The sequence below is a fragment of the Grus americana genome, unplaced genomic scaffold (genome assembly GCF_028858705.1).
Source record: "Grus americana isolate bGruAme1 unplaced genomic scaffold, bGruAme1.mat scaffold_725, whole genome shotgun sequence".
NCBI classification, from domain to species: Eukaryota; Metazoa; Chordata; class Aves; order Gruiformes; family Gruidae; genus Grus; species Grus americana.
Genome location: NW_026561938.1, coordinates 15391 through 38611, shown reverse-complemented (window position 1 = coordinate 38611; position 23221 = coordinate 15391). Strand labels below are relative to the sequence as shown.

Sequence of the window (23221 nt, the reverse complement as noted above, 5' to 3'; positions counted from 1 at the left end):
TTATGAATATTCTGAAGAAGAAAACAGGCAGTTTATTGTTTCTGGAAAGCATCCAGTCATTAGTTTCCTGAGGGCATCCTTGATCTCATGGTTCCTCATGCTGTAGATGAGGGGGTTCATGGCTGGAGGCACCACTGAGTACAGAATAGCCACCACCAGGTCCAGAGATGGGGAGGAGATGGAGGGGGGCTTCAGGTAGGCAACATGGCAGTGCTGATAAACAAGGAGACCACGGCCAGGTGAGGGAGGCACGTGGAAAAGGCTTTGTGCCGTCCCTGCTCAGAGGGGATCCTCAGCACGGCCCTGAAGATCTGCACATAGGACACCACAATGAAAACAAAACACCCAAATGCTAAACAGACACTAACCACAAGAAGCCCAACTTCCCTGAGGTAGGCATCTGAGCAGGAGAGCTTGAGGATCTGGGGGATTTCACAGAAGAACTGGTCCACAGCATTGCCGTGGCAGAGGGGTAGGGAAAATGTATTGGCCGTGTGCAGCAGAGCAGTGAGAAACCCACTGCCCCAGGCAGCTGCTGCCATGTGGGCACAAGCTCTGCTGCCCAGGAGGGTCCCGTAGTGCAAGGGTTTGCAGATGGCAACGTAGCGGTCGTAGGCCATGACGGTGAGAAGAGAATACTCTGCTGAGATCAAGACTAACAGAAAGAGCTGTACAGCACATCCTGTGTAGGAGATGGCCCTGGTGTCCCAGAGGGAGTTGGCCATGGCTTTGGGGAGAGTGGTGGAGATGGAGCCCAGGTCGAGGAGGGAGAGGTTGAGGAGGAAGAAGTACATGGGGGTGTGGAGGTGGTGGTCACAGGCTATGGCAGTGATGATGAGGCCGTTTCCCAGGAGGGCAGCCAGGTAGATGCCCAGGAAGAGCCCAAAGTGCAAGAGCTGCAGCTCCCATGTGTCTGTGAATGACAGGAGGAGGAACTGGGTGATGGAGCTGCCGTTGGCCATCTGCGGCTGCTGCTCACAGAGGTCTGTGCATGGAGGAAAAGACAGGGAAGAGTTAGAGTAGAGCTTAACCTACTGCATTTCTCATGGAAACCTCCCAAAGCGCTTTTCCCCTTTCAGGAAGACCTTTGGCAGGTGTCTTTGCTACATTCAGGCTGGTGCTGCTTGTGGGTGCCATAGGAGCAGGGAGCTCTTCTGGGGGGCTCTGGAGGACTTTGTCCCGCTTACAGCAAGAGCTAAACAGGAACATAGGGTGATATCAGGTTAAGTCCTCTCATAATTGATTGTTGGTCCCACTACACCCGACTGCAGAGTAGAGCTGTGGGCATTTCGGTTTGCTTACTTTGTTCTGTTTGCCTATCCACACCCGAGGGATTTTTTAAAGGCATAAACCCTTGGCATTTCTTCTGCGCTCCAGGGGAAACCTTGTGGGTTCTGAGAGACAAAGGAACTGCTCCTCAATACAGAGTGAAGAGAGTCGATCTGTCCATCAGCCCTGGTCTCGGCTGGCCTGCGCTGGCACCTCTTTGAGCTGGAGGACGATTGCACCCAGATGTTCCTCTGAGAAGAAACTGGACACTGGAGGATCTCAGCTCTCCCCTCCTAGGCAGGGATACAGAGGGCTCATTGCAGCTGCCTGTCTTCTCCATGGGACTGCTAGGTGACACAGAGATGCCATGGGAGAGCTAGGCCCTTTTGGAGGGCAGCCTGCAGCCAAGCAGGACCCACTCCCACCCATTCCCCCCAAGAAAATACCTGAATGTCATAAACATGAGGGGTCCTGCAGGAAGAGTAAGCTCACTCTTGGCCCCATACACCGCAGTGCCCAGAGCCCCAAACATTAGGAGAGGACGCGGATGCTTTTCCTCCATGGATCCATCTGCATGAGACAACATGCAGCACTGGTGTCTGAGCTGCACCCTAGTCCTCGCCCCTCACACCAGCGATTAACGGGGAAGAACAAGGGCGGCAGGGACAAGAGGGGAAAATGCCAAAGTACTCCTGCCAAGGGAGTCAGGAGAGGGAGACACAGCTGGACGCTTGAGTGTTTCTCCTCTTCGGTGGTTGGGCCGCTGGGAAGGAAACGCATGATCAAGTCCCTGTGACATTAAGGGTGGGAATATCTGCTGGGTGGGAGAGGAGACCAGGGAGTTGCTCTGGGGAAAGTGTCTGCACTGCAGGGCATGGCAGGGAGATGCCAAATGCCCCCTCCGTGGCATTTCTGGGAGCAGCTCCCTCTCACTCCCTGCCCATGTCACCACTGCCTGGAGCTGTCCCTGCTGGGACCCGTTTCTCTGCCCCCAAGTCTCCTCCCTGCCAGTGCTCACAGCTCTCATCCCACCCGCTGTGTGCTCGGCTCTTCCCTACAGACCCCTCCTGGCAGCAGGGCACCGGCCAGAGAAATCTCTGTGTGTGCAGGGGCTAAGGAGCAGCTCAGACAAGTGCTGAAGTGATCCCGGAGTCGCTCTGGGGGACGCATCTGCCCCCGTGGGTTCGAAGGGGGCTGGGGCACCTCACTCCCATGCAGACCCCTGCCTAGCAGGGCTTCAAGGGTCACTGTCTGAAACTCCCCCAACCCCACAGAGCCCACGAGCAGGAGCAGGAGCAGCACAGACAGGCGGGAAGAGGAGGAGCAGCACCACAAACAGAAGGAAAGGCACTTAAGACAGTCGTCACCTTCACCAGCCGTGCAGGCAGCCTCCCAGACAGCGATGCTGCAAGGCAGTCACGCTCAGCCCCTGTGCTGCGCAGAGAAAAATGGGCACAGGGCTGGAGAGAGGCACCGCTGCTCTGCTGGAGCTCTGGCTGCACAGGGGGCAGCTGATGCCTTGTGCCCCATGGCCACGAGGGCAGAGACTTTGCTGGGTCAGACAGGAGGCAAGGGGGCTTGCTCAGAGGAAGGGGTCTGCACTGGAGGGGGTGACAGGGAACTTTCCCAATTCTCCTTCCCATGACATTGCCTTCTCAGTTTCATCTTCTTCCCTGCCCACCCCTCGGCTTCCCGGTCCTTTTCAACCTGCTGCTTTGCCCCACAATGTTTTCCTCACAGGAAATTCTGAGAGACCCCATCCCACCGTTGGTGCACTCAGTGTTGCCCTACAGAAAACTCTCCCTGGGAGGGCACCGCCTAGAGACATCTCCCTGCTTCCGACGGGTAAAGAGCAGGTCAGACGAACCGTGATGTTGCCAGCCAAGGTGATGCTGGTGATGCCTGCAGGCTGAGGGGTAGGCGAAGGCATTTTCTGAGGTTCCTAGAAGACCTTCTGATCATGCCACGTAATGGTTAAGAATCTCAGTCACTTCTCAAATGTGAGCAGCTCCGTTTCCCTTCACACCCCCAAAGCATGAAATTGAAGCCTGAGGGAAGCACCTTTGTTTCCAGATAGCCCCTGCCTGGACCCTCCAGCCCTGGGAGGATCTGGAGCTGTGAGCAGCCCTGATCCATGCAGCAGCCTCTGAACAGCAGAAGGACCCTGCCCTGTCATGCCCTGCCGGGTGTCGCTCCTTGCACCCAGACCTTCTCCCCACAGCACCGTGGGGAGCTCCCCAGAAAACCTGAGTGCTGCTCCTCGCAGGCAGCACAGTCCCTGTCCTGGCACAGAGCCCACCTGGGCTGCAAGGACCCTGCCTGGAGCCCAGGGCAGCCCCACACCCAGCCTGGCACCCCTGCAGCCATCGCTGGGAGGAGGGACCCATCATGCCCTGTCCCTCTGAGGATGCAGCAGGGAAGCCCTGCTCTGGAGCAGATCCTTCTCCTCCACACCAGAAAAGCCAGGAGAGCCATCCTGACAGGTCCTATCAGTTGTGGCATGGGCCAGGTCTAGGAGACACTTCCAGGCACTCGTCTGCATTGCCCTGCAGCCAGAGACTTACCGTGTCAAGGGCTGGGAAGATTTCTTTCCCCGGTGAGCTCCCACACCAGAAGTCTTTCACCTTCTCTCACTCCTCTTGTCTGCCCTCGCTGCCTGCAGGCAGTGCCCTCAGCCCTGCTGCGCTTTGCAGAGGAGCTGCTCCTGGGCAGAGCTGTCTCTCTGCAGCGCTGCCCGCTTGCCATGAACTCCCTCCATCCCAGGAGCCCAGCCCAGCTCAGCAGCAGAGGACCAGCCCAAGGCAGCACTTTCTCTGTCCCCCCACGCCCCCCGGGCTCTCTTAAGGTGTCGCTGGGTCTCCAGAGGAACCTGCTGTGAAACAGGCTGAAGGAATCACTGACGTTCCCTCCCACAGCTGGGGAGAAACACTTTCTGGCAGAGTCATTCCTCCTAATAAAAAAAAGCGTTGGGCATAAGAATCTCCTTTCCTTGTGTCGGCATTAGACAGGACACCCAGGTAGGGACAGCGAGGGCTCTCCTTTACCCCTGCTGAGGGAAGGGAGTCAGCTGATTCAGTTGAGGCATCTCATCCTTGGTTTGCAGTCCTGGGGCTGGAAGGGGACTCAGCTCTCACCTATGGCTCCCACAAAGCCTCAGGAGGTGGGATTCTTCTTGCCTCAGGTCAGGTGGGCACCAAATAGGCACCTGCTGCCTGGGAGCTGCTTGTCTCAGTTCCCATGGGAATTACTGGAGATGGAGGCCAGGAGTCACCTGTTCAGACTCAAACACCTGGTGACATCTGAGGTGTCAGGCGTGGTCCAAGATATGTGCAGGGAACTGCAAGCTCCAATGGAGCCGTTCATAGAGACAGGGCAGTATCTGGAGGCATGGTCTTGGAGCTTAGAGGGGAATACCTTTGGCCAACAGCAGATGCCCACATTTTGGACAACTGAACTTTTCCCTACTCCTTACGTCCAGGGCAGCCTACTGAGGTAGTCAGGGGGCCAGAAGGAGTCTTTGCCATAGCCGTCAGCCATCTTCTGCATCAGCTGTAGATACTAGATCACCTTTGACTGTAATGGCAGATGTCTCATGGACATCCCTACGTTGCCCAAGCCAATTCAGGGCAGCTACTCAACAGCCAAACACAGGCCTGCAGTGCTATGATGTGAGATGCCGGGGCCCTCCAGCACAAGTGCATGTGGCTGGCAGGGACCGCACAGGACCTACAGGAAAGGCATCTGCGTCCAGAGTGGGTGTGAGACAGACACTCCAGATGGCATGTCCGATTGCATCAGTTTCTGTTGGCCATCTACTGAATCCCACCACTGCAATGAGACGGGGTCTGACCCAGCTCCATCCAGTTGATGCAGAAGTTCATGCACAGGAAGCATATCCCACTGGGATCTCCACTCATTTGCCTATTCCCAAAGTCTGCTGGTTCTTCTTAAAGACAACCTCTTATTCACTCACTTGATGATACAAGCAAGGAACCGCCCAAGGATTTTCAGAGTTTTCCTGGGTCACAGGATGTCCACACCCAACGACATTTTCAGCAGCATCTGTCCTTCCTTGAGATCAGCTTCACCTCCACCACAGGCTCTCAGGGGCTGCAGAGACACCACGGAGAGCAAAGCCCTCTCCTGCCAGGACAGCAGAGGCCAGCCCTGCTTGCCTCTGGCCTCGGGGAGAGAAGATTTGCCTCTTTCTATGCCTTCACACTGACATCTGCCATCTCCTCCAGCATGTCTCTGGTCTCATGCAAAGCATGGGTCTTGGGTACTTGGTCCTGGTTTGCCTGTGACAAGTCTGAGCTTCTCCCTGGTGCCACGGCTGAGGTGCTGCAGCCCAAACGTGCATCAATGGCCTCAGCCTGGGGCACAGACCGCTGGAGAGCCGGAGTCCCAAGTGCCACTATAGACTCTTGGCATTGATGGAGTAAATGGTGAGGGGCGGTGGGACAGCTCACAGTGGTGCTGCCATGGTGCGTATGGGCTTTTCAGGAGAGGCAGGCCGGGAAGATGGGGTGGGGGATGACCTCCGTCTGAAGGAGCTTGTTGTACGTATGGTGCTCCTCTACGGGATGTGCAACAGGTTGTGTGAGCCTTGTGGGTGAGGGTGAGAGGACAGGCCACTTAGTGTGGCATCCTGGTGGGAGATGAAGAACCTGCAACCGGGGTAAGGAAGTGGACTACGCCTTCATTAATTAAGCAACCCAAGGAAGTCTCCAGATGAATGACCCCAGGTCTTACTGGGGACTTGAATGACTCTGGCGCTCACTGGAAGGGGTGCACAGCAGGGTGCATATTGTCCAGCAGGCTTCTGGGTCTCTTGGGACAACTTCTTTATACAGGTGCAAGGTGGGCCAACCAAGGTGATGCTGACCCGAATCCAGTCCCTGCAGAGGGAGGGCTGATCAGGGCTGTGAAAATGAGTGTGAGCCTGGGCTGTAGTGACCATGAAATCTCAGCTCACAAGGGGAATGAGAAAGGACTGCAGCAAAGTAGAGATGCTGGGTCTCTAGAGGAGACGATTTTAGCCTCCTCAGGGGACTTTTGTGGGCAATCCCACAGTAGCAGCAGCAGCACTCAAGGGCAGCAGAGCTGCACTGAACTTCTGGTCTTTCAGGACACCACATTCCACACAAAACAACTGTCCGCATTAACACACAGGAAAACAACCGGGTATCTCAGGACAGAAACTTGGCTAAAAAGGGACCTCATGAAGAAGCTCCATAGAAAAAAGAAAGCATCCAAGAGGTGGATGCTGGGACTCAAGGAGGGATTTAGAAGTAGGGATGGTTTCCTGGAAGCTAAAGCTTCCCAGTGTAGACCCTTGCAAGGGCTACAGGGACACCAAAAGGAGCTGCTGCTGCTGCTGCTGCTTCAGGAACAGTTAAGAAACAAAGAGAATGAGTGGCCACTGCTGAATTTAGTAAGAGCAGGTGTTGATAGGTCTGAGTTCTCTGTGTCCTTCTTGCCTTCGTCTCCTCCAGAAAGGTCTCTGAGGCTTTTCTACCTGGAGCAGGACTCTGGAGGAGAACAACCGTTGGCGAATTTGGATTAAGTCAGGAGTTACCTGAGGAAGCTCAATCCTTACCAGTCTGTGGGAGTGAAGGGGCAGCATCCCAGGGAGCTGAGAGAGCAGGCCGATGCCACAGGGAGGCCACTCTCCATCATCTTGGAAAGGACATGGAGACTGGGGGAAGTCCCTGCCAACCGGCAGCACCCAAACGCTGCATGTACTTTCTGAAAAAGACCCAAAAGGATGAGCAGGGGAACTAAAGGCTGTCCCCAGAGCACGTGCACTTGGATCCCATTTCTGGGGAGCATTAAGAGAAGGTGACTGGATTTACCCATGGTAGACTGTGCCTGCCCATCTTTTTTGCTTTCTGTGATGGAAGGACAGGATTGGTGGATGCGGGGAGAGCAGCGGTTGCCCCTTACCTCAAAGTCAGCAAGGCTTTCAGCATCATTCCCCACACTGTTCTGGTGTCCCAGTAAGGTCATTATGGTCTACATAGATGAACAGGTAGATGGTCAAAAAGACAATTGGACTTTCAGGCTTGGATGGGTGTGGTCAATGTGTGCTACTGTGCCTGGATGTGTCTATCTAACAGGGTCCTGCAATCTGTCCCATTTAATGCCTTTTTAATGATGCAGAGAAGATGAGAGAGTATTTTTTCATATGATTTCTAGATGACAGAGCACTTTGAGGAGAGCAGACACTACACTGGGGGACAGGGCTGCCGTCCCAAGGGACCTAGACAGGCTGGAGGCACAGAGGTAACCTCGCGATATGCAGTCAGGACAAATCCAAAGTCCTGCTCGTGAGGTGGACTGAGCCCCTGCAAAGCCAGAGGCCTGTGACTGCCGAGGTATAGGAAGCAGCTCTGCAGGAAAGGCTGTGGTGGTCTTTGGGTTACAGTAGGCAAACCATGAGCCGTTCAGCAAAGGCCAACGGCACCCTGGGCTGTATGAGCAGGAGCACAGTCAGTGGCAGTGATTATCATCTTCCTCTACTCAGCACACGTTAGACCGCATCCAGAACACTTTAGCATGTTTTGATGCACTGTAATGCCAGAGAGACATTGGCCAACTGGAGCCAGTTCAGTGGAGGGCCAGAAAGATGGTCATGGCTAGAGCACCTGCCCTGTTAGGAGGGGCTGAGGGAGCTGGACTTGTTCAGACTGGAGAACGGAGGGCTTTTGGGGGAGGATGGAACAGCCTTGCACTGCCTCGGTGCAGTTTCCAAGAAGACATTGCGGTGCAAGGCACAAGGACAAGAGGCAGCGGGCAACAAGAGAGGCTCAGGCTCGATATAGGGAGAAATTTTTGACACATGAGGCAAATCAGACCTGGGAAGAGCTTTTGAAGAGAATGTAGACTGCCTCCATCCCTGGAAGTTTCAAAGAGACATCTGGATAAAGCCACGAGCAACCTGGTGTGACCCTGCTTTGAGCACAATGTTGGTCTATAGACATCTTGCAAGGCCACTTCCAGCCTGAATGGAACTTTTGTCCCTTCCCCTTCATGTTGTCGACATTAGGGAAAGCACTCCGTACAGCTATTTACGTTTGACGGTGCTTTTCTAGACAGTCTTTAGCACCTAAAAAGGGAATCACACAATATCAGAACACTTTCAAAAACCACACTTGGTAGCAAAAATAACCTGAATTAAACCTTATCTATGAAGACAAAATCCAGCTGTGTATGGCCTGAAAAAACAGTGAGTATCCTCTCTCATTTCATCTTTCTCTTCTGACCACTTGTTCAGGCTTTTAGAAGACAGGAAGTTAATAGAGTTGAAATTCCTGGGTGCCCATGAGTGAATTCTCACCCTCAGCTTCAGCTGAATCCTTTCTACTTGGGCAACAGTGAAAGGCACAAGCTGTTTTGGTATGTGGGCAGATGCCCGATCCTTCACCCACCACAGGAGGGTCCAAAATAAGAAAATCACGGCCAATGGGGAAAGGATTAGCAGGTGTGCAGAGCAAAAGGATGTCATCAGGGCTGTGTGGGGTTCCTGTGATGCAGCCCTTTGCTTATTTTGTACTCTCTGTGGAGTTCCTGAGATGGTTGCTGGGGTATTTTCTTCCTTGGGCAGCAAATCCATGAAATAAGTGCCCCCTTTCATCACCTGTAGTGTCATGCAATTGCTCACATTGCTATTTTGATAGAGGATCGGGCAATCAGAAATGTCCTAACATGGAGACAAGGATATGGTGGGAAATGGTGTTGAAAGCCCTAAGGAACTCCAGGTAAATGAACCCCGCTGCTGCTCCCGTATCAAGAAATGCAGTCCTTTCATCTTAGCAAGGAATGAGGACAGTCAAGTGTGATCTGCCCTGGGTTCATCCAGTCACCTTCTCTTTCAGATACACAGAAACCAAATACAAAGGCATGTTCCATGCCACACAGACAACACAGGCTGACCTCACTATGATATCAGCTGGCTCCCTCAACACCCTTGGATACAGCCCTGCCAGTTCTGTGGACTGTTAATACTTGATCAAGTAACCCCTGGCTTGGTCCACATCCACTGCTGGTCTTTCTCCTCCAGAGTCCTGCTTCAAGGCATAAAGTCCTTGGAGACCTTGTTGGTGAAGACAGAGGCAAAGAGGACAAAGAGTACCTCAGACAGTTCTGCATCTTCTCTGGCAAAATTCAGCAGTGCCCACACATTAATTTTGTTGATTCTCCTTGAACTGTAACTTCAATACTAACAGCTCATCTTGACGCCCTTGGACATCCAAGCAAGTATCAACTCCACAGGAGCCTTGTCTTTCCTAAAGCCCTCCCTGTTTCTAAATTCCTCCTTTGAAGTGAGGTCCTCTATCCACACCCTCCGTGCTTCCCTTTTTCGATGGAGCATCCCGACAAGGTGCCTGTTTAGCCAAGCTGCTGTCCTGAGACGTCCACTTGTTTGCTGGACTATCGGCATGGACGCTTTATGTGCTTAGAGGATGCTGCCCCTGAAAAGCCGTTGCACTGAATGCTGCTCCCCTTGAGTGATACTGCCCACTGAACGTTCCCGGAACGGGCCAAACTCTGCCACTCTGTGACCTGGCATCTGCGCTCTGCTCCTCTCCTTCCTCACTCCCCTTGGGAGCTGAGACTCCAGCATTTCTTAGCTATGAGAGCCAAGGCTGACAAGGATGAGACAGCTTTTCAGATCCAGGTGAGCATCACGTTTCTTGGCGCATCTGCCAGCTGTGCTGAAAAGCCGATGCAAAGAACCTCCAGACACCAAAAGCAGCATTTGCACAGTGCTGTCCTGTGAATGTCAGGGGGTGGTGGGTTGACTTTTGGCCACCAGGTGCCCACCCAGCCTCTCTCTCTCATCCCCACCTCATTCTTCACTCTCCTTGGTGCCTCCAGGGTACTTTCTCTCTTACAGCTGCTGCACACTGGGTTTTATCCTTTCTGCAAGAGGTTATCACAGAGATGCCACTGCAATTGCTTATTGGCTCAGCTTTGGGCAGTGGCTGGTCCATTTTGGGGCAGCTGAGAGTGGCTCTCTCCAACATGGAGTCAGCTCTTGATCGCTCCTCACCTAAGCCTGCCATAACTGTCAATGAAGGTCTGGTGGAGAAGAGAGAGAGCCTTAGCTCTCCCAATGGCAATGACTCCGTTTGCTCAGAGGAATACCTCTATAAGCTGTCCTGGCCATACTGAGCAGGGACAGGCTTCATTATTCTAAATGTGGGCATCTACTGTCACTTCAGCTGGCCAAAGGAAAGTCCCACCAGCCTCCAAACAATGAACCAAGATGCTGCCCTGTCCTTCTGAATTGCTCCATCAGAGCTCAGAGTTACCTGCACATGTCTTGGACACCCTCTGGTACCCCAGATGTCACCTGTGGTTTCCATGGGTACAGGAGGGACAGGAAATGTCTCCCTTTGACTGTCTGGGTATTCTGTCCATAGTGGGACAAGAAGAGGGGATTCTTTGACCTAACTCTGTCTCTTCCCCAGCTCAGAGCAGAAATATCGGTAATGACTTCAGGTTTTTTCACAGCAGGTTCCTCTGGAGCCCCAGGGACATTCTCTGAGGGAGCCCAGAGGGGGCAGAGAAAGTGCTGCCTTGGGCTGGTCCTCTGCTGCTGAGCTGGGCTGGGCTCCTGGGATGGAGGGAGCTCATGGCAAGCGGGCAGCGCTGCAGAGAGACAGCTCTGCCCAGGAGCAGCTCCTCTGCAAAGCGCAGCAGGGCTGAGGGCACTGCCTGCAGGCACTGAGAGCAGACAAGAGGAACGAGAGAAGTTAAAGGCAGTCTGGGCTGGGAGGACAAGTGAGAGCTCACCAGGGGAGAAATCTTCCCAGCCCTTGACATGGTAAGTCTCTGGCTGCAGGGCAATGCAGATGAGTGCCTGGAAGCCTGTACTAGACCTGGCCCATGCCACCTCTCATAGGATCTGTCAGGATGGCTCTCCTTGCTTTTCTCAGGTGTGGAGGAAAAGGAGGACGTGCTCCAGAGCAGGGCTTCCCTGCTGCACCATCAGAGGCACAAGGCAAGACAGCTCCCTTGTCTTGACGATGGCTGCAGGGCTGTGAAGGTGGGCGTGCAACCAGGGTTGTCCAGGTCTGTCCTTCCGAGCAGGGTCCCTGCACCCCCGGGGACTGTGTGCTGGCGCAGGGACTCTGCTGCCTGCCAGGGAAAGGGAAAGGGAAAGGGAAAGGGAAAGGGAAAGGGAAAGGGAAAGGGAAAGGGAAAGGGAAAGGGAAAGGGAAAGCTGTGGGTGGAAGGAGAAAGCCCCAGCATGGCAGGGCAGGGTACGGTCCTTCTGCTGTCGAGAGAGTGCTGCATGGGTCAGGGCTTCTCACAGCTTCAGCTCTCCCTCGGGACATTTCTAAGGGGACTTCTCAAGAAGCCCATCAGGTTAGTGGCTCCTGGAAAGGGAAGGGCTTTCCTGAATCTTTGTCTGGTTGTCCGGGGTTGGCACTGGAGATCAAACTTCCTGTTTCTGCTTAGAAGAAGGCTTTGCGACTCCTAGACTCTTAGCCTGAGAGACAAGTAAGTCTGGGAGAAGCACCTCAAAGCGCTGTTCCCAGCTGCCTCCAGCCAACGCAGCAGCAACAACTTGCCCTTCGCAGCCCCATCAGGTTTCTGAGATCTGGTCTTTAGCCCCTGCAGAGGCAGAGAGGCCCCTGGGCAGTGCCCTGCCCCTGGGAGGTGTTTGCAGGCAGAGGTGAGCACACAGCAGGAGGGATGGGGTTTGTGAGCACTGACAGGGAGTTGGGCTGGGGACAGGGAGGTGACGGCTCCTGGCAGGAGCAGCTCCAAGCAGCAGAGACACGGGCAGGGAGTGAGAGGGAGCTGCTGCCCGAAACGCTGGGGAGGGGGATGTGGGCACCTCCCTGCTGTCCCTGCACTGCAGACACCTTCCCCTGAGCAACTCCTCCCTGGTCTCCTTTCCCAGCCTCAGCAGAGCCTCTGCCCTCAAGCCCATGGGCTCTCGGGCGTGCATTGCCTCTGGAGCAGCCAGAGCCCAGAGAAGGACAAACCCCTGATGTCCAGCAGTCTTGGTGTGTCCCTCCTCCCTTGGCAGCAGCATGGTGGCATGTCACTGCCCACCCCTCCTGCCTGTGCTGCCCTTCCGCTCACCCTTGGATTTGCCTTCTCGGTGCGGAAGGGGGTGGGGGCTGCGGTGGCAGGTTCATCTCCTGTTGGGACAGCGACCCTTCGGGTCCTGCTATGCAGATGTGTCTATGGGAGCAAAGTGCCCAAGTCTCCTCCGGGCAACCTCAGGACCTTCAGCTGTTTCCCTGGGGTGTCCTGCTGGGCTGCAGGGTGCCCTCCAGAAGGGCACAGCTCTCCCATAGTATCTCTGTGCTCGCAAGGATCCCCATGGAGAAGACACCTCAGTGCTAAGGCTGTAGAAATGCTTCTGGGCAGCTGAACGTGGGCAGATGGAATGAACTCTTTGTGTTCCTGTTTGGAAGGGGAGAGATGAGATCCTCCTCAGGTACCCTCTCAGGTACTCTCTCAATCTGCTTGGTGAACCTGGATTTCTTTGCTCTCAGCAGCACCCTGTTTCTTTTCAGAGGAACACCTGGGGTGATCATCCTCCAGCTCCAAGCTGCCAGCACAGGGCAGCTGAGAACAGGGCTGATGGGCAGAGCAGCTCTCCTCTCTCAGCACTGTGGAGGAAAGTCCCTTTGCCTCGCAGGACCCACAAGATTTCACTTGGAGTGCCTTAGAAATGTCAGGGATTTCCTCCATCCCAAACCACTCCACTTGCAACTAGAAGAAGAGAAACAACCCCAAATCCCCTCAGCCCTCTTCTGCACTTGGGCAAATTGCAAACCACAATGCTGAAAAGATTTTTGATATATCATGAGTGCATTTAATTGGACATCACCCTGCATTCCTAGTTCCCTCTCGCTGCACGGCAAGAAGGACTCCTCAGGAGCCCATTGCAGAGTCCTTGCTCCCAATGGCACCCTCAGCCAGCAAAACCCAGAGCTCAAGTAAGAGAGCTGCAGAGAGGTCTTCCAGAAAAAGAAAGAGTCATAATGTGGGGTTGCAATGAGACTTGTAATATCTATTGCTTGGAGCAGTCCAGCCTACCTCAGTACTGCCTTCTCTTCCTCTACAGGTAATGACACCCAGAGGAAGCAAATGTTCAACCATAGCTCCATCTCTGAGTTCCTCCTCCTGGCATTCGCAGACACACGGGAGCTGCAGCTCTTGCACTTCGGGCTCTTCCTGGGCATCTACCTGGCTGCCCTCCTGGGAAACGGCCTCATCATCACCGCCATAGCCTGTGACCACCGCCTCCGCACCCCCATGTACTTCTTCCTCCTCAACCTCTCCCTCCTTGACCTGGGCTCCATCTCCACCACTCTCCCCAAAGCCATGGCCAATTCCCTCTGGGACACCAGGACCATCTCCTACGCAGGATGTGCTGCACAGCTCTTTCTGTTTGTTTTTTTCGTTTCAGCAGAGTATTGTCTTCTCACCATCATGGCCTACGACCGCTACGTTGCCATCTGCAAACCCCTGCACTACGGGACCCTCCTGGGCAGCAGAGCTTGTGCCCACATGGCAGCAGCTGCCTGGGGCAGTGGGTTTCTCTATGCTCTGCTGCACACGGCCAATACATTTTCCCTACCCCTCTGCCACGGCAATGCTGTGGACCAGTTCTTCTGTGAAATCCCCCAGATCCTCAAGCTCTCCTGCTCAGATGCCTACCTCAGGGAAGTTGGGCTTCTTGTGGTTAGTGCCTGTTTAGGATTTGGGTGTTTTGTTTTCATTGTGGTGTCCTATGTGCAGATCTTCAGGGCCGTGCTGAGGATCCCCTCTGAGCAGGGACGGCACAAAGCCTTTTCCATGTGCCTCCGTCACCTGGCCGTGGTTTCCTTGTATGTCAGCACTGGCATATTCACCTACCTGAAGCCCCCGTCTGTCTCCTCTGCGATCCTGAATCTCATGGTGTCACTTCTGTACTCGGTTTTACCTCCATCTGTGAACCCCCTCATCTACAGCATGAGGAACCAGCAACTCAAAGACGCACTGAAGAAGCTGTTTCAATCAGTAGTCTTTCAGAAGCAATAAGCTGCCTGTGTGTCTTCACAAGGTATTTCCAATATATCGGGGGAACCCACTGTGCTTTGGTTGTTTTATCTAGGATAATTATATTTTCCAAGGAACGTATGCATCTACGCCACTTCTCCAGAGGCACAAACGCAGTCTTTCTGACCCACATGTCTTTGCACATGTGTCTGGCACAATGGCCCAGCGGGCCTCCCTTCTCACATCTCTGTAATAAAAAGGCATTTTCTCAACGCCAGGGTCTGGAGGCTGGGTTCTTCTTCCAAAGCTGAGGTCAGGAACAGGCTAATGAAATTGCCCCCACGAGGCTGTGCTGCTGTGCTTGGTTTCTCCATGGGCTGAGGGGAGGTGGGCATGTGGCGATGTGTTAGAGAATGCGACCAGAGTGAGCTTTCACTGGTGGCCTCACTAATCTGTGTCCTGGAGTCGGCTAGCATGGAATTAATTTTCTTTCTAGTAGCTGGCATAGTACTGTGTTTGGGATTTAGGATGAGAATAATGCTAATAAGACACACATGTTTTGGTTGTTGCTAGGCAATGTTTACACCAAGGCAAGGACTTTTCAGCTTCCCATACTGGCCTGCCAGTGAGGAGGCTGGTGGTGCCCAAGGAGCTGGGAAGGGGACATGGCCAGGACAGCTGACCCAAACTGGCCAAAGGGATATTCCATACCATGTGACATCATGCTTATTTTATAAATGGGGGAAGCTGGCCGACAGCTGGGACCACGGCTCGGGAACTAGCTGGGCATCTGTGGTCTGGGGCTTGTGCGCAATTGTGCTGCACATCACTTGGTTTGTATATTGTTTTTTATTGTTGTTGTTGTTATTATTTGCTTACTTTTTCTGTCATATTAAACTGTCTTTATCCAACCCAGAAATTTTACCTTTTTTTCCTGATTCTCTCCCCCATCCCACTGGGTGGGGGCAGTGAGCAAACAGCTGTGTTGTGTCTTTAGCTGCCTGCCAGGTTAAACCGCAATCGGCCACTTCCAGCACTGCCCGCTCTGCACAGGTCTATGGGTGAGTTGTGCTGCACGGCCATTTCCTTCCTCCTGCTGGGCTCCGTGCCTGTACGGGGGGAATAACCAGACCTGCTCGACATCTCTCCTTGTCCAGACCCTGGCAGACCTGGAGCAGGGATGTCTGCTAAACCTCACATGGGATGCGGACAGGGTTGGGTAGGTTCCAGGACCTGGAAGAGGCTGTCTCAAGTAGGAGAGTAGTTCAGCCCACTGCTGAACGAGGACGGTGATCTCATGAAGAGGAGACACGGATGGGGTTCAGGGACTCAATGCCTTTTTTGCTTGAGTTTTTACTGTCAAGGTCTCTGTGCTCAATGAAGGGGTTCATGGAGAAGGACGTCACGTATTGGCAGGAGCCTCATGAGATCCCAGAAGGACAAGTGCCAGTTTCTGCCCCTGCAGGGGACTCACCCTAGCAATGGCACAGCCTGGGACCTGCCTGGATGAGACCAGCCCTGTGGGAAAGCTCTTGGTGGTCAGCGAGCTGGACAGAAGGCAGCCGTTGTGCCCTGGCAGCAAGGGAGGCCACCAGCTGTACAACCAGGAGCATGGCCAGAAGACTGAGGGCAAAGAATTCTCTGGAATACTCCATCCACATTTCAGACCCCCAATTCAGGAACGATATTGCCAAGCTGGAGTGGGTTTAGCAAAGGGCCCTCAGGACAACCCGGGACTGAAGCACTTTGCTGTGAGGAGAGGCTGAGGGAACTGGGCTTGTCCAGCCCAGAGCAGGGAAGGCTGGGAGGGCCCTCATTCCAGCCTGCTCGTACCTACAATTAGGTCATGCAGAATGCGGAGCCAGGCTCTTAATGATGGTGCATGTTGGGAGGAAAAAACCAATGAGCGTTCAGCCTGGAGATAAAGACAAAGATTTCACCGTGAGGGTGAACTCCTCACTCCTGGGCTCTGCCTTCCAAACGAAACCCCCTCCAAGATGAAGTCCCAAGTGGGGTTCTGAGGCTAACTTGGCCCGAGATACCCTCCCGACAGTGAGGTGCAGATACATCCAAGCAAGACTCAATTACTTTAACCTCCAGTGAGTCCAAAAAGGCCTTGCAGAGACATGGAAGAGGCTGAGGATCACATTGCCACACGTCCCTCCTCCTTTCCTGGTAGGATCTTTCCCCAGGTCTCCCTGGTCCTTGAGTCTCCTAGCAGCCTCTGTGGCAGCAAAGCTTCACCCATGTGAGAGCAAGATGCAGCTGGGGAGCACTAGTGCCAGTTGGACACAGGCGAGTGCATGGGACCAGAGGGGATGCACCCGAGGGGTCTGGGGGAAATGGCTGGTGTCATCGCAAGGCCGCTGTCCTTTGTCTTTGAAATGTCATGGCAATGGCGGGGGGGAATGACATAACAATCATTGTTAGAAAGTCCAACCAATGGCCAGTTTCTAGAGGCATCCCTCACTGAGAAGTGCCGGGGGCAATGCTGTCTGACCCCTTTAGTGATGGCCCGGACAATGGGACAGAGTTCAGTCTCAGCATGTTTGTGGATGACACTGAAGTGGTGGGAGCCCTCCATTGAGTAAGGGGTGTGGAGGGGAACTAGATGATGCCCAGAAATATCTCCCACATTTAATTACTCAATAAATCTTTACCTGGAGTTCTCTATAAAGACAAAACAGGTAGAGGAAAGAGAGAGGGCAGAGAGGCTGAAGAAGAGATGGGAAATATGTCGATATAGATATAGTATATTTTCAGAACAAAATTTCTCCACTCAGAGCACTGGTAGGAAAAGTATTTTGATAAACAACTGCATATGAATATGCTGGCAGAGGGAAATTACTGTAGTGTACTCATGTGGTCCTCCTAAATTAAAAAAAAAAAAAAAGAAAAGAAAAAAGAACTGAGCCCAAATAGCTGACATTCTGAAAAGGAAGATTGTTTTCAGGTATTTTTAGAATAATTTTTAAGTAGGTTTCAACTTGAGACTAAGACCTACATTCAGGTCTGGATTCATTTGCCCACATAGAGAGGCCGTTGCTGTCTGAGCTGCCCTGGCTTACAGAAGTGCCCATAAGGTGCTTGGAAATGTGACCCAGGGCTCCCTTCTGGAGCATTAGCTGGTCACCAGGAAATCTCCAGGCATCTCGGCTGAGACAACTTCTTTCTCTCCATTTACTCCAAAGGCAAGTCTAGACATCTGCATTGAGGTGCCTGGTGTTGGGTAAGGACAACCTCATCCCGTTCTTCACCTAAAATAGAGCGCCAATCCACATACCCCGAGGGAATGTGAAGGCAGTGGGTCTTGCTGATTTAGGGACTCCTTCCAGAAGTGCTGGAAACACAGATATGTTGGCCATGGAGAAGCAGAGCGTTTCACTGAAGATGGTCACCCTTCTTCTCTGTATCAGTCGAGAGAGCTCAGCCCCTCAGAGTGTGACTGGCTGTGTGAAAGGGCGAGCAGTGGCAAGGAGAGTCCTGGGCAGGGAGGTTTTAGGGCACTGAACTCCACATGAGACACAGATATATTGTTGTTAATGTTAGAGGCCTGATTATGGCAGAACGGTTCAGAAAATGTCCAAAATTAAAATGAAGCAACAAAGAAATTAAGGAAACAATTTAAAGAGAAGGAAATGTTCTGCTTCTGTGGTGCGCTGACCCTGGCTGGAAGGCACCTGCCCACCAAGCCCCTCTATCACTCCCCCTCCTCGTGGGTGAAGATGAGGACAGGGAGATCACTCACCAATTACCATCACAGGCAAAAGAGACTCAACTCAGAGAATTAATGTCATTTATTACCAATCAGATCAGAGTGGGATAATGAGAAACAAAACCAAATCTCAGAACACTTCCCCCCAGCCCTCCCCCCTTCCTGGGCTCGACTTCACTCCTGATTTCTCTGCCTTCTCTCTCCAAGTGGCACGGGGGGATAGGGAATGGGGGTTGCAGTCAGTTCATTGCACGTTGTCTCTGCTGCTCCATCCTCCTCACATTTTTCCCCTGCTCCAACGGGGGGTCCTTCCCACGAGGGACAGTCCTTCATGAACTTCTCCAATGTGGGTCCTTCCCATGGGCCGCATTTCTTCATGACCTGCTCCAGCGTGGGTGCCTTCATCAGGGTGCAGTCCTTCAGGAGCAGACTGCTCCAGCATGGGTCCCCCGTGGGGTCACAAGTCCTGCCAGAAAAACTGCTACAACATGGGCTCCTCTCTCCATGGGGTCACAGGTTCTGCCAGGAGCCTGCTCCAGCGCGGGCTTCCCATGGGGTCACAGCCTCCTTCAGGTGTCTCATTCATGCTGGAAGGCACCTCGGGAGGTGTCTGAACCTCCTGCTCAAAGAAGGCTCAGACCAAACTACTCACAGCTTTATCGAAACACATCCTGTTTGCTTTCTGGGGCAGAGACGGTGCACACTCCCTGGGAAATGGCTTCCAGCATTTGACTATCCTCATGCTGGAAAACTCTCTCCCTATATGCAGCCTGACCCTCTCTTGTTTCGGGCCATTGCCTCTTGTCCTTACGTCTCGTACCACGCACATAAGCCCGAATCGGACTTCCTGGGAATGGTGCAATGCTTCTGCAAGAACTTCCCTTCTCCAGGCAGGACAAGCCCAGCTCCCTCAACCTCTCCTCATAGGCAGCGTCCTGACATTCTTGAGGGCCCTTTGCTCAACCTGCTACAGCTTGCCAACATCCTTCCTCTACTGGGGATCTGAAATCGGGATGCAGTAACCTGGAAAATCCCTTCCCCCAATTTCCTGGCCGTGCTCCTGCTCTGACAGCCCAGGATGCTGGTGGCCTCCCTTGCTGCCAGGGCACACGGCCGCCTCCCGTCCAGCTCCCTGCCCACCGAGACCTTTCCCACAGGGCTGCTCCCAGCCAGGCAGCCCCCAGGCTGTGCCATTGCCAGGGTGAGTCCCCTGCAGGGGCAGAAACTGCCACTTGCCCTTGCTGGAGTTCAGGAGGTTCTTGCCCATAGATGCTCTTCTCCTCCTTGAACCATTTCCCTGAGCACAGAGGCCTGGAGACCTTTTCAGTAAACACTCAGGCACAGAAGGCATTGAGTCCCTCAGCCCCACCTGTGCCTGCTGTTATTAAATCACCCTCCCTGTTCAGCAGCAGCAGCAGGCTGGCATTTCAGTTGTGCAGCCTAAAGGTCATCTCTAACAGGTCTCTAACAGGTGATCAAAGCTCATCTTTTCACTCTTGACTTTCCCAGGTGACCTTTGCCTTTCCTGAAATCCGACCTGCACAATGAAGTTAATGGTCAAAATTTTCTCGTTTGTGGAAGGATCTCAGAAAGGCACTGCAGGACCCTTTTTTTTTTTTTTTTTAATTGTAACACAGAGAGAGCAAGGCTCTCCATATACACAGCCACTCAGTCAGAAAAGAAAGCAGACAGTGAATTAGAGAGGGGATGACAACATCATTACAAGTAAAACACCACCCCAAAAAGCAAAAAATGCAGACAACAGACTGGACCTGTAATAAGTTACATCATAAATAAATGCTGTGCAGAAGAGGGGCAGTTTTTTGCTTTTGAATAACATCCGGTCATCAGTTTCCACACTGCATCCTTGAGCTCCTTGTTCCTCATGCTGTAGATGAGGGGGTTCACAGATGGAGGTACCACCGAGTACAGAAGTGACACCACGAGATCCAGGGTTGTGGAGGAGACAGACAGGGGCTTCAGGTGGGCAAAAGGTCCAGTGCTGATAAACAGGGAGACCACGGCCAGGTGAGGGAGGCACGTGGAAAAGGCTTTGTGCCGTCCCTGCTCAGAGGGGATCCTCAGCACAGCCCTGAAGATCTGAACATAGGACACCACAATGAAAACAAAACACCCAAATGCTAAACAGGCACTAACCACAAGAAGGCCAACTTCCCTGAGGTAGGCATCTGAGCAGGAGAGCTTGAGGATCTGGGGGATTTCACAGAAGAACTGGTCCACAGCATTGCCATGGCAGAGGGGTAGGGAAAATGTATTGGCCGTGTGCAGCAGAGCAGTGAGAAACCCACTGCCCCAGGCAGCTGCTGCCATGTGGGCACAAGCTCTGCTGCCCAGGAGGGTCCCGTAGTGCAGGGGTTTGCAGATGGCAACGTAGCGGTCATAGGCCATGACGGTGAGGAGAAAATACTCTGCTGAAGTGAAAAAAAGAAACAGAAAGAGCTGTGCAGCACATCCTGAGAAGGAAATGGCCCTGGTGTCCCAGAGGGAATTGGCCATGGCTTTGGGGAGAGTGGTGGAGATGGATCCCAGGTCGAGGAGGGAGAGGTTGAGGAGGAAGAAGTACATGGGGGTGTGGAGGTGGTGGTCACAGGCTATGGCAGTGATGATGAGGCCGTTTCCCAGGAGGGCAGCCAGGTAGATGCCCAGGAAGAGCCAGAAGTGCAAGAGCTGCAGCTCCCGTGTGTCTCCAAATGCCAGGAGGAGGAACTCAGTGATGGAGCTGCTGTTGGACATTTGTTCACTCTGGGCTTGGGGAACTGTTCAAGGAGGAAAACACAGTCAGTTAGCAGAGACTTCTCTGAGCAAAATGAAATCCATTACCCATAGACTCTGCCCCTACTGCATACAGCCCTTCTCATTTCCCAGGAGACCTCCTACACTTCCATGGGTGCAGCTCTGGTTGGTGCTGGCTGATTTTGCTGTGAGGAGCAGAGCCTCTGCCCGCTGGCTGCCGAGGAGTCAGCCCTGCTCTGCAGCAGTGGGTTCGTGGGAACCAGGGGGGGACAGGGGCCAGTCCTGGTGTTTGGCTTTGTCAGGTGAATCCGCTCCTAACGAAAAAGGGCTGTCAGCATCTGCACTCTGCGGACTAAGGAACTAGGATGGCAGAAGGCAGTTTGAGACATTCGGGAGGTGTTCTGGGATGTCAGAAACCCTCAGCATTTCTGCTGCACTCAGGGAGCACAGAGTGAGTCGTGCGAGGCAAGAGGATTGCCTGTGGCTTAGAGCAGAGTGAGGGGAGCTGGTCTGTCCCTCCGTCTTGTTCCCAGCTTGTACCTTCATGAGGTGGAGAGTGACCACACTCTTAGGTTATGTCATACAACCAGACACTGCTGAGAGCAGAGGCATCCAGCGCAGACCACAAATTGTCTCACCCTTTCTCAAGGTCTCAGCACCCCACTTGTAGACAAGAAGAAACGCGGCTCATTTCACCAACCCAACAGCTTTTCCTTGGTTGTAGCATCTCGGCATTTCTCCATGGGGCTTTCAGATAACACAAAGGTGCTATGGGGCAGGCTTGCATCCTGGAGGGCAGCTCACACCTTGGAGGGACCCCCCAAGGACTTAGCCAAGTGTCCTAACGACAGCACCTGATTAAGGGAAATCCAGCTCATTCTCCAGCCCCACAGACTCCATTGCCCACAGCCCCACACGTCAGAGGAAAGCTGGGACACTTGTTCCCAAGGACATGCCCACATGAATGGATGAACAAGATCAGCCCGTGACTCTGCAGCTGAACCTCCCACCCCCAGGGAGTCTGACCGCAATAAAAAGGTAACTTTAAAACAATCACAGGGAGAAACAAGGAAAAGCACAGGGAGGGTCTGGCTGAGAGAGGCCAGGGCAGAGACAGCCGGGCACTCGGGAAAGCGTTACCCTGACCCAGCTGTGCATGTCACCTCCCAGAGACTGATACTGCAGGACAGTTGCCTTCCACCCGATTGCTGGTCAGTGGGAAATAAATATGTGGCAGGAGGGATGCCCTTCGCCTCTTCTGCTGGTCTGCTGGACAGAGAGGTGACTCCCACCCTAGACCCCAATGTCCGTGAGGGCCAAGGATGTGCTGGGTGGGAGGGATGAAGGGGGTTTCTCAGGGAAGGCATCTGCACTGCAAGGGGTGGCCGGGAGGTGCCCGTATCTCCCCTGCACCAGGGTTTCCATGAGCAGTTCCTTCCTTTCCTGCCCATCTCTCCTGCCTGGAGCTGTCCCTGCCAGGAGCTCTTTCTCTGGCCCCACGTCTCTTCTCTGCTCACAGACCCCATGCCAGCCCCTGTGTGCCCAGCTCTGCCCTGCAGCCTCTCTGTGTGTGCAGGGGCTACAGAGAAGGTCACACAAAGCCTGATGAGACTGGAAAGGTGATGCTGGTGCTGTCTGTAGCCCCCACAGCTGCACACTGAATCACAGATGAGGAAAGCTCCTTAGCCATACAGGAGACCCTCCTTTGACCTCTGGATTCAAAAGCCCCCTTGGAAATGTCCCACTGCCCAACCAGCCGACCAAGATGAGAAACCTCAAAAGACAGACACCTTCCCTTACAGGGAACACCATCTTGAAAAGACCCCTTGGAAATCCCCAGGGCTACCCTGGAGCTGTGAGCAACCCTGACCCACGCAGCACCCTCTCGACAGCAGAAGGACCCTACCCTGACAGAGGTCGCTCCTTCCACCCACAGCTTCTCCCCACAGCGCCATGGGGAGCTCCCCGGGCAGGCTGAGGGTGACCCTGGCAGGCGGCAGAGTCCCTGTGCCAGCACACAGCCCCTGGGGTGCAGGGACCCTGCTCGGAAGGACAGCCCTGGGCACCCCTGGCTGCACACCCACCTGCACACCCCTGCGGCCGTTCCTGGCAGAAGGCAGCCGTCATGCCCTGTGCCTCTGACGCTGTGGCAGGGAAGCCCTGCTCTGCAGCACGTCCTCCTCCTCCTCCACACCAGAGACGTTGTGAGCGTCCTCCTGATAGATCCCACAGGCTGTGGCATGTGCCAGCTTTTGGAGGTCTCTCCAGGAACTGCAGCTGCTTTGTCCTGCTGCCACAGACCTACCGTGCCAAGTGCTGTGCAGATTTCTCCTCCTGTTACTTCGCAACATTCTCACACCCCAGACTGCCTCTTTCCTCTCTTCTCCTTGCTCCTCTGCCCTTGCTGCCTGCAGGCAGTGCCCTCAGCCCTGCTGTGCTTTGCAGAGGAGCTGCTCCTGGGCAGAGCTG

At 53.8% G+C, this 23221-nt stretch overlaps 1 protein-coding gene across 1 annotated transcript; it reads right to left on the bottom strand.

Annotated features, from left to right (window-relative positions):
* LOC129200979 (olfactory receptor 14A16-like) lies at window positions 1–23103 on the bottom strand. The gene is made up of 3 exons (XM_054812215.1): window positions 23058–23103; window positions 19967–20775; window positions 1–189 (listed from the first exon to the last, which is right to left on the bottom strand). Exons 1-3 carry the CDS (start codon window positions 23101–23103, stop codon window positions 1–3), a joined length of 1044 nt encoding a protein of 347 aa, XP_054668190.1.
* Between the last annotated feature and the right edge of the window lie 118 nt (window positions 23104–23221).

Excerpts from the sequence above, each read along its gene's own strand:
- LOC129200979 (XM_054812215.1), bottom strand. The coding sequence starts at position 23,103 with ATGTTGCGAAGTAACAGGAGGAGAAATCTGCACAGCACTTGGCACG. Across the intron at positions 20,776-23,057 it reads TCTGCACAGCACTTGGCACG|TTCCCCAAGCCCAGAGTGAA; the intron begins GTAGGTCTGTGG and ends CTCCTTGAACAG. Across the intron at positions 190-19,966 it reads CCCACCTGAAGCCCCTGTCT|CCCCCCTCCATCTCCTCCCC; the intron begins GTCTCCTCCACA and ends GCCTACCTGAAG.